The sequence below is a fragment of the Stigmatopora argus genome, chromosome 15 (assembly GCF_051989625.1).
Source record: "Stigmatopora argus isolate UIUO_Sarg chromosome 15, RoL_Sarg_1.0, whole genome shotgun sequence".
In the NCBI taxonomy this organism is placed as follows: Eukaryota; Metazoa; Chordata; class Actinopteri; order Syngnathiformes; family Syngnathidae; genus Stigmatopora; species Stigmatopora argus.
The window spans coordinates 12,855,892-12,866,728 of NC_135401.1; the positions used below are offsets into that span (position 1 = coordinate 12,855,892).

A 10,837-nucleotide genomic window follows, 5' to 3' on the forward strand; every position below is an offset into this window, starting at 1 on the left:
TAAATCTCCAATGTTGATTGTAGTTTCAATCTCAAAACCGACTTTGTGTGAATCATGGGATTCTGGGATTGTCATTTTTCTCAGTCACCAGCAAATGTATTTTTCAAATGGCCTCTGTGGAAATCTACTTCTCACGCATACTAGTCGTCTTTGGCACAGCTGATGTGTACAGGTTGTCTGTATGTGGGGCAGCTTTTGTTGGCAGCCATCAGCCCTTTCTGGTTTAACGGTCAGCAGGACAAAAGCTTGTGCACAAACCTGCATCAATTAGATATACAATGTATAAATAGACTTAACAATCGCTGATATTGTTGTCTGGATGTTTGAAAGGCAAAAAAGAAATGCTCTAAAAGGATGGGCTTAGTATCACAATTCATTTATTGACATCTTGAGAATGGGTAAATGTAAAATAAGGGCAAAGTAATAAAAGATGATGTCAAACATGGGTGTATTAGAAAGCATTTGGTTCTTATGAGTAGTGGTGGGAACACTGAATTCAAGTCCACGTGCTGATGAAGGATCTGTAACTGTCCTATTTTTATTTTATCCTTGGAATGTTCAAACAGAAGGACGCAGATATCGTGTGACTCCCACCGCTCAAATCAGCGAGTTGCTTCTTTCAGTGGGGTGTTTTGTTTTTCTACAAGGAAACAAAAATGTATGAGAGGACATTCTAGGCGTAATGAAAAGCACTAGGGAATATTTTCAACATCTGAACTTAGTTTCTAAAGCAACACAAGCTTATTTGATGCCATCAGTCGTAGTACTTCGAATAGGTAGTATTTCTAACATCTGAACCTATTTTCTAAAGCAACACAAGCACATATGATGCCATCAGTCGTAGTACTTCGATTGACCAGTGAGGCAGAACACATGGCACTCAAACTGCTGGAAAATTCAATGAAGAATCTCATCTATTGTTATTTTGTTCATATTTTTAACAGGTATTAGTGCGTTGGTGATTGATTATATGCACATATGTTAATTCCAACCTTTGGGATAAGGTGATTGATCCGACATTGCCACCAGAGGGAAGCAAAACACCATTCTTTTTCTCTTACAGAATAGTGAGGCGAGTCAAACTCATTCTCATGGGCCATGTCATATTTATGATTTCTTTCAGAGGGCCGTTTGCCAACTAAGGATGTCATTGGTAATCAACAATTAATCAATTATCAAATGTATGAACAATTATTTTGATAGTCGAATCATGTTGACCGGAGAATAGTCGTTTTCATCGTTTTTGAGCCTTTTAACAGAAAATATCATCAGCATCAGCATCATCAGCATCATCAGCATCATCAGTGTCATTATCATCATTTTTTTGCATTGATCAACATTTATTTCCAATAATTTTTTACAAATGTATGAAAAAAGGGTAAATATTCTGTGTTTAAATGTTGAGCTTTTTTATTTCTATTTTAAATATGAAGGGAAACTATACATTTTTTTAAAAGCAAAAGACAAAAAAATCCGTATTGTATTTTTTTTAAATTATTGTAAAATTAGTTGTTACTTTCTTTTAAATTTTGAAAAATGAACAAAATTGAATATTCTGATTTTTGTAGTCATTAATCTGTCTGATTATATTTAACATTTATTTTCACGAGAAACAGGGAGTTGAGGCAGGTTTTCACAGAGCGAGCGGCTGTAGAACATTAAACCCCGTACCGTCTTTGATCCTCCATTTCGCTGATGGTGTCAGGTAGCACAACTCCCATCGTTTCTGGCAACAATGTTACCAAACCGCAGTTGACAACTGTCAGAAGCCCTTAAACAACAAAAGAACAAAGGATTTCAAGTGGATTCACATTCATGGCATGTTACCTGACTTGAATGTGGTATCAATTTGGTACAACGTTTTCAAAAGTACCATAGATGCAAAAGGGAAGCTCGTGCCAGATGCCTTTCAGCCATTGGAGCAGCAAAGGAGACATCATGACTGCAGCTTCAAAGGCTGATGAACAAACACTCAGGCCCAGATTTCTAAGCAAAAAGATTTCATTTATTGATACCCATAATAGAGTCATTGCAAAATGTTATTTAGGGTTTTCACGGGTGACATTTTGCTTAAAGGAAGTGGTTAGCGTGTGGGCCTCAAAGTGGTTTCAAATCCAGGTCCACCTGTGTGGAGTTTGCATGTTCTCTGCGTGGGTTTTCTCCGGGTACTCTGGTTTCCTACCACATTCCAAAGACATGCATGGTAGCCTGACTGGATACTCTAAATTGCCCCTATGTATGAGTGTGACCGTGAATGGTTGTTTGTCTTCTTGTGCCCCGCGATTGGCTGCCCTGTCTCTGGCCCAAAGTCAGCTGGAATAGGCTCCAGCACCCCCACAACCCTAGTGAGGATAAAGCGGTTCAGAAAATGAGATAAAATGAAGATTAATGGCAGTTCACTCATTCCCTGTCACTGACAACGATAGATTTCTATTTTAACTATTAGAATAGCCATCTATTTTGACAGGGATGCCTGACATTAAATTACATTTCATTGCCGTTGATGGTCATAAACATCCAAACCTTTTGGACTCAAAATGGCAAAACGAATTGACATCTAATGACAATTATATAGTATATTCATGAAATAACATTACAACTGTTAGAACATGATGGTTAAAATGGATGTGATGGTTAAAAAAAAAGATCGTTTTTGTTTTACATTTTTAGGAATTAACTCATTAGCTGCCATTGAATGCGAAGACGTCCAATCTATTTTGATTGCGAGCCCCCCATTCAAATTGGATTGGACCCCTCCTGCCAGCAATGGGAATGAAATAGGATCACTTGCAATGGCAGTTAATGAGGCAAGATAAGAAGTAACAAAATGATTCATAATTATCATAGTGCAAAAATGTATAGCGATGGAGCATATTTGTTAATATTTCTTTATTTGTATTGATACTATTGAAACAAACCTTGCAGTAAAAAATAAATTTTAAATTACAACAAATCACAACTAAAGTAGCTCAATTTATCGCATTTGTTGACGAGGTTTATTCGCTATATAAGTTTATTTATGCAAGATACAATGTTTAAACCATTTGTTTGCAACCTTATTTTGTTAATGCAGGACTGAGAAAAGGAATTTGTTTTCTGCTTTGTTCAAATCACCCATTTGTAGGATTATAAACTTGCGATAGCTCTATTCAAATTAGGTAGACTAATGACATTTGGATATATTACTTTTCCCTCTACTATACATTTCCTGCTTATCGGATTGGGACTCTCAAAATCCGGCGACTTGGACTCGGAGTCACATGCAAAAATATGTGATCGGTACATCCCTAGTTAGAACACTAAGTAAATTTTTGATCTGATATCTTAGTTTCAGTGTGGTAATTGCCAAAGTTTTTGTGTGGTCAATGTAAAAACTGTTGATTTTCATACCTCAGCCTGGTGGGATATAGCTCCGCGTTCGCAAAAAAGAGCGTCTCTAGCATCATAGCAATAGCCAGGTTACCGATATTCTTCGAAGCTTTCTTCACCAAGGTATAATCTGTCAAGAAGGTTCGGTTATAGCAAAGCAGATTATGTGATTTGAGTGTGCTGGGGCTTGCCGTGAACTTACCTGGGAAAATAAAGTGTGCGGCGAAGTTTAAGACGCTCCCAACTAAACTGGTCCCAGCCAACAAGTAGCGGCGGCCCACTCTGTCGACCAGCATGTACACAATAATGCCCACAGGGAGTATGACTGCCGCAGCCACTAAGAATTCAAAAAAGTGGTCTTCGGGCACCGTCAGCCACAAAACCAGGCCATGGAACACAAAACCGTTTGAAAACCTAGAGGGAAAATACGGCAAAACTTTAATATTGGACAGGATCTAATACAACACGGAGAGGATCATCAAAATGACTTGCCAAATATAACTTAAGATGAGCGTGTTCCGTCTGATGAAGGGTGTCTTAAACAAGTCCAGAAATGATAAGCGATGGGTTTCACTCCTGTTCTGCAGGTGAATAACCTGATGCAAATGAATTTTTAGCTGTATTTGGATCATAGTTCTTGCAATAATGGACCAATGATACAATCGGTTACCAATAAAGTAAAGGGCCAAACAGCCTAAACCAGTTGAATTTTCAGGTTTTGCTGACGAGCCTACAATGTTAAGTTCCTTCATTTTTCAGACCACTTATCTTCACAAGAGGGGTACTCAAGCCTATCCCAGCCAATTATGCCCCTCAGGCAGGGGACAGCCTGGACCCCAGGTTACCTTTTTCAAGTTTCGAGGCAAATTTCTCCCATTTTGTTTGGCAACATTGGCCATGATCCTTATGGCCTCTGAGTTCTTCCTTTGAGCCAAGAGCCAACATGGCGACTCAGGAACCAACCTGGACAATGAATCTTCAATGTGACCATGATTATAATATAGAGAGTCGATCTACTTACCAGTAATAAGGGATAAAGAGGAACCAGGGTAGCGTCAGAATGAGTTGCAGAGTCCTCCAAGAGGATACTAAGTACGCCAAGCCAGGCAGCATTACCATGCCAATGACGAAGAATGAGCTGGTCATCATGGCCACATATTTTCGGTTGTCTGGTGTAAAAAACTCTACCACTGCATTTTGAAGACATTTAAAATAGTTCGACAGAGATTAGTTGAAGCCAAACCAATTTTTGACCTCAACCGGGGTACACACGATTATTTCTCCTCACTTTAAATCAAATGCTCAATTCACAGACGTCTATGAAAGATTGTACTTTTTTTACCAAAACAAAATCATGCTGTAGACTTAAACTGACTAAATGTAAATTGTAAGACATTAATTTCCATTTTGATTAAATGTAATTTTATTAAAGCTGTTTATGTAAATTGTAAGGCATTTATTTCCGTTTTGATTAAATGTAATTTTATTAAAGCTGTTTATGTAAATTTTATATTCACAAAGTTAGAAAAAATATTAAAAAACAATCATTATTCAATCAGCTTCCATGGTGTTTATTCTCACCAGGGTCGTAACAGTGCGATAGCCTATCACAGCTAACTAAATTCAGTAGGTGGGCTACACCCTGATTTGGTTGGCAGCCAATCACAAGGCAGAAGGAGACAACGTTTCGCGGGAACACTCATACCGTTCAGTTTTGGGCTACAAGGACCATGGAAGGGACATGTTTATGTTATGGTTGCTATACAATGAGCGATTTTGGTTGAAATCTTGCAATGTGTGTGGACTTTCCCAAAAATAACTGAGCTATGCAGTTTATTTGGCCGCAATATCAATATGAATTGCAACTACAGGAAAAATTAAGAAAAATAGAAAAACTCTCACTCTAAAAATACATTCCCAATTATGTGTGCGAAACTCAGCATACTGGCAATCGCCGACCAACAGATGCATTCAAAATCTGTAGTGGATGAGATCAGTTGTATTTTAATGGAGTTTGCATGTTCTCCCTGGGCCTGCGTGGGATTTCTCCAGGTACTCCGGTTTCCTCCCACATTCTAAAGACATGCATGGTAGGCTGATTGGACACTCTAAATGGCCCCTAGGTATGTGTGTGGGCGTGAATGGCTGTTTGTCTCCTTGTGCCCTGCGATTGGCTGGCCAACGATTCAGGGTGTCCCCCGCCTCTGGCCCGAAGTCAGCTGGGATAGGCTCCAGCACCCCCCGCGACCCTAATAAGGATGAAATGTGGCATATCCTTGTGATTACCCATTCATTTTACTTGTTATTTCACCCTTGGTGTTTCTCATTATTTGTGTCACCCAGCTGTTTGTGATTGTCTCCTCAACTCCTGTCTGTCTAGTTACACCGATTGCCACTTTGTCACAACCGAACCAATGCCGACAGTTTAACCAATGAGCTGTCTTGTAAAATAAGTAGCACCTGACTGCAATCAACTGATTACACTTGCAAAAGGAATTCTCTTGTTTGGTTTGAATGAAAACCTTCACCATCTGCGGCCCTTTGAGGTCCGGTTTGACGCCCCTGATTTAAACCCTTAATCTTTTTCAGCCCTGGTGGACTCGTCTGTTTATGTATGCCAGTTCAGTCCTCGTCACGTGCCTCTTGTTTTCCCCTGTAAGTTTTGGATATGTTGTCACTCTGGTTTTTGTATTGAGGTTTGTTGTTAGTGAACATCTCATTTCATCTTATTTTCTTAACCGCTTTATCCTCACTAAGGTTGCGGGGGGTGCTGGAGCCTAATTCATGAGTGCACCCCATTCCCATGTGTCTTTGCTTCTTTCCATCCCTCCGATCACCTCTCCAATCGAAGCGTTCATTTTTTTCATTTCATTTTCTGAACTGCTTTATCTTCTCTAGGGTTGCAGGGGATGCTGGAGCCTATCCCCACTGACTACGGGCCAGAGGGGGCAGGGGGGACACCATGAATTGGTGGCCAGCCAATCGCAGGGCACAAGGAGACAAGCAACCATTCACCCTCACACTCATACCTAAGGGCAATTTAGAGTGTCCAATGCATGTCTTTGGAATGTGGGAGGAATCCAGAGTACTTGGAGAAAACCCACACACGCTCGGGGAGAACATGCAAACTCCACACAGGTGGACCGACCTGGATTTGAACCCAGGACCCCCACAGTGTGGCCGACGCACTAACCACTCAGCCGCCGTGCCACCATTGTATTTTTATATTAATATTAATTATTTGGGCCGCCACTCGAACTTTAACATAAATTAACAAATTGGCTGCTATTAAGGGCGATAGACGTTAAAATGGATTGGACATCTAGCAACGTCTATGGAACTGAGACATGATGGCATTGTATGTTTTAAAACGGTTGGTTGGGTGTACCCTTCTTAAGAAATAAAATCACTTGTTATTCATAAGCACTATTAAAGCATTCAATTCAATTCAATTCAATTCAACCTACACAGAATATAGCATGATGTCCAAGCTCCTTTTTCCAAAAATCCTTGAAGGAAACTAAACATCAGCAGCAGTGGATACCACGGCGACAGCATGATGCCCACGCCAACGACACCAAGTAAAACCATGAAGCCGATAAAACACGGCTTCCTGCCAAATCTGTGAGGAGGAAATTCCATTTCAGTTTTTGTTACCCTATTTACTGTTTTCCAAAATAAAATTCTGGCCGGTAGGCAAACCTGTCTGACATGTAACCAGTGATGAATGCGCTGATGACGAGTCCGGACACCAGCATGATCTGATTGAGACCAGCCATCCATGACATACCGCAAACCAAGGAAAACTGTGAGGGAAAAGATTAGTTTTTTAATGAATAATGCATAAAATAATAAACGATGTAAAATATTTCTTTGTGCATTGAGGTTCAACCCTTTTAGGGCAGTGTTTCCCGACCTTTTAAGTTGCGGTACACTTTTTGCATTGAAAAAATCTCAAGGGACACCACCATCTGAAATCTTTTGATTTAAAACGATGTCTCCTATATTAACAAGTCAAGTTTTATCGGCAGGAATCACATTAACCTCCAAAATTATTCCAAAATCTATTTTTTCACATTGACCTAATGTCACAAAAGTTGATGTCTGCGGACCCTGAACAACTTCCGGTTCGAGTGCTGCAAAAATAGGTAATGTAATGTTTTGAGTTGCATAATTTTATGACTTTTCTCCAAATATTGAAATGTTATTGATATGTTCTAAAATGACATCTCCACATATGTTGAGATCAGGTCTTCATGAGCTTTTTGAATATCAAAAATAGTCATTTAGCCACTAAAAGTTTAAGATCTTATTCTCTATTCAACAAGGGGCAGTATTCACAATTTGTATATTAACTATATTAACATCTGTAACTCTAAAGGCAGCCAATCAGTTCTCAGATAAGGACCTAGGTCTGTCTGTATGCTTTGTATGTATGTATATATTTATAAATATTCATTAATTTTCTCAACCGCCTATCCTCACGAGGGTCGCGGGGGTTGCTGCAGCCTATCCCAGATGACTTCGGGCACAAGGCGGGGGACACCCTGACTTGGTGGCCAGCCAATCGCAGGGCACAAAGAGCTGGACAACCATTGATGCTCACACTCATACCTAGCGGCAATTTAGAGTGTCCAATCAGCCTACCATGCATGTTTTTGGAATGTGGGAGGAAACTGGAATAGCCGGGGAAAAAATGGCTCCAATTGCCAAAAAAAACACAAATAGTCCAATCCCTTTAAGGTGGAAGTCAACTGCCTAAATGTATTCATTATATTTATAGAAGTGTTGTTGTAACTCATTAAAAAAATTCATATGTATTGTGACAATAGACAATTATTGGGTGACATTGACAATTTGCAATGAAAGATGTGTGCATCCTCTTGGGGCCGATGGCAGCTATTGATTAATACACCAGGTATGTACAGTGGTACCTCGACCTACAATCAGCGCTACCTACGAGATGCTCGAGATACGATGAAAATTTCGATCGAATAATTCGCCCTAGATACGATCAAAATTTCGAGATGCGACCAAGCCAGGTGGCCATGGCACTGTCTTGCCGCATCTCTTTCGTGTGTAAAATATATCTACAAGCACGCGGCGGAGCTCTGCATTCGTTGGTCAATGCATACTAGTACATTTACATACAAAGTAAATAACAATGGATCGCCAGAGTTTTGCAAAGAAAAGGCGACCGTTGACAATCAACATTAAGCGCGAAATAATTGAAAAATATGAGAGTGGTGTACGTGTCACCGAGCTTGCTCGGCAATACGAGAGGAATACGTCAACCATATCCACCATCCTTAAGCAGAAGGACACAATTAAGGAGAAGAGGCCTTCCAAAGGCCTAACTATAATTTCCCACCGGCACAGTGACATTCATGACGAGATGGAGAGCCTTTTTTTATTGTGGATAAAAGATAGTTCCAATTCGAAAGCCGCGGTGGAATTTATCAAGACATTTGCCTCAATTATCCCCCAGGAAAGTTACAACGAGGTGGCAAGAGTTTTCGGATTTTGTAGAAAAGAGGCACCCTGACAAGCTGGCAAGTGGTCGCACGTTATCGTATTGTGATGACATGTGTGCGCGTCATTTTTGAATTATTTTGAAGGGAAGGCAAAAACAAACAACTCTTGATGCGTTCGTTTTGAAGACTCCGGCTGAACGTGCGGGTGGAGTCAACCCGTTACAAAGGTAAAAACATTAAAACAAAATTAGAATTCAGTTTTGTGTAAAGTTACATTAAACGTATGTTTGAGTGTGTCTGTATATATTAATCCAAGTTAATTTAAATTTGTTTGTTCCGTTACGAGTGTGTTATCATGGAAAGATAGCCCCCGTTCCCTCTTTTTCTGTCCCTCTCTGTAACTTCCACGAAATCCACCCAATTTTACTTCTATTAAACACATTTTAGTACTATTAAACCACTCGTTATTTATTACTTTGTCAATATATGGCGAATTAGAACAAATAAAAATGTTTTTCCAATCCAATAGTATCCTGTTTTTGGTGTTTTTTCAGAGGGTTTTTAGTTCATTTCAATGGGAAACGTTCGCTCGAGTTACGAGAACCTCGACATTACGAACTCAGTCCCGGAATGATTAAGATCGTATGTCGAGGTACCACTGTATAGTTTTACAGAACATGTGCTGTGGTAGTTAGCAATGACAAATATTTATATTGATAACACGTATTCATAATGCCTAAATAGAACTCATAATTAAAATTGAATGAATGAATAAATATTGTGCTTGTGATTCAGTCCAAATCTCCTGGACAGAAACTGTACAAATATTGAAAAAACAAAAAAGTTCCTTATGTGATTTGATATCACAAAAATCAGGCGAAAAGAGAGAGAAGTACCTCCGATACAATCGTGGAATATGTTGAATCGAATTCCCAGTCGCCATTACAAGGTACCACCTGAGTCCCGTCGAAGAACGATGGCTGGTCCAAATCCTCGCAAGTCCTCCGACTCAGGTTCCACTCGAACCTCTCGCATCGGTGGAAATATCCTCCCGAACGGGGGACGGTGTGTTCCATCAATTGTGCCTGCGTCCAGACGCACTCATTCAAAAGGCGTTTGGCCTCCGGGACGGCGCACCAGTGATCCGGAGTCTGACTGAGGAAAATTGGACCGGCCACGGCAAACGAAAAGGGGATTAGCGATACAGAACAGAGCAACACCAGTTTCTTCTGAAATCGCCCAAAGTCTCCTATTTGTACGAGGATTTCGCTGAAGTCCGCCATCGCCTTTTTTGGTTGCCTTGGGTTCTTGCAGCTGCAGCTTCTGCTTCTTTATGTGACGATTCCACTTTTTGGTGACAACTATGTATATATTGTTTGCCTGTCACTTCTCTATTAACAAAGTCTCGGCAATCCCTCGAGATGTTGCGTTTATTGAAGCAAGCAACTGCGACAATCCTAACTGGCACCGATGTAAACGCACTTTTTTTCGTCTTGAATACCTTACCATTAACATAAAAGGAATTATATAAGAGCAGTTGATGTCCGGCTGGGTTGCGTAACCCTACCAACAAAGCATTTTCAGTTTAAAAATAAAAAATAAAAAAAATAAAAAAAGAACAAAGAACAAGACATGGACCATCCCAGTCATAATGTTTTGGACATCTATGTGACCACATCATGTTGACTATGACAGTCATAGTAAAACGTCATAGTATGACTTATTTATTATGTTGACTACTTATTTATTCATTACTTGTTTATCTCATCTTATCTCATTTTCTGAACCGTTTTATCCTCACTAGGGTTGCAGGGGGTGCTGGAGCTTAACCCAGCTGACTCCGGGCCAGAAGCAGGGGACACCCTGAATTAGTGGCCAGCCAATCGCAGGGCACAAGGAGACAAACAACCATTCGCGCTCACACTCATACCTAGGGGCAATTTAGAGTGTCCAATCGCCCTACCATGCATGTCTTTGGAATGTGGGAGGAAATC

At 40.1% G+C, this 10,837-nt stretch overlaps 1 protein-coding gene across 1 annotated transcript; it reads right to left on the reverse strand.

Annotated features, from left to right (window-relative positions):
• Window positions 1–355: 355 nt before the first annotated feature.
• slc22a3 (solute carrier family 22 member 3) lies at window positions 356–10,333 on the reverse strand. The gene is made up of 11 exons (XM_077621858.1): window positions 9,740–10,333; window positions 7,072–7,175; window positions 6,837–6,991; window positions 4,391–4,559; window positions 4,215–4,332; window positions 3,862–3,965; window positions 3,572–3,783; window positions 3,391–3,499; window positions 1,874–1,986; window positions 1,672–1,771; window positions 356–640 (listed from the first exon to the last, which is right to left on the reverse strand). Exons 1-11 carry the CDS (start codon window positions 10,124–10,126, stop codon window positions 598–600), a joined length of 1,614 nt encoding a protein of 537 aa, XP_077477984.1. The 5' UTR covers window positions 10,127–10,333; the 3' UTR covers window positions 356–597.
• Window positions 10,334–10,837: the final 504 nt, after the last annotated feature.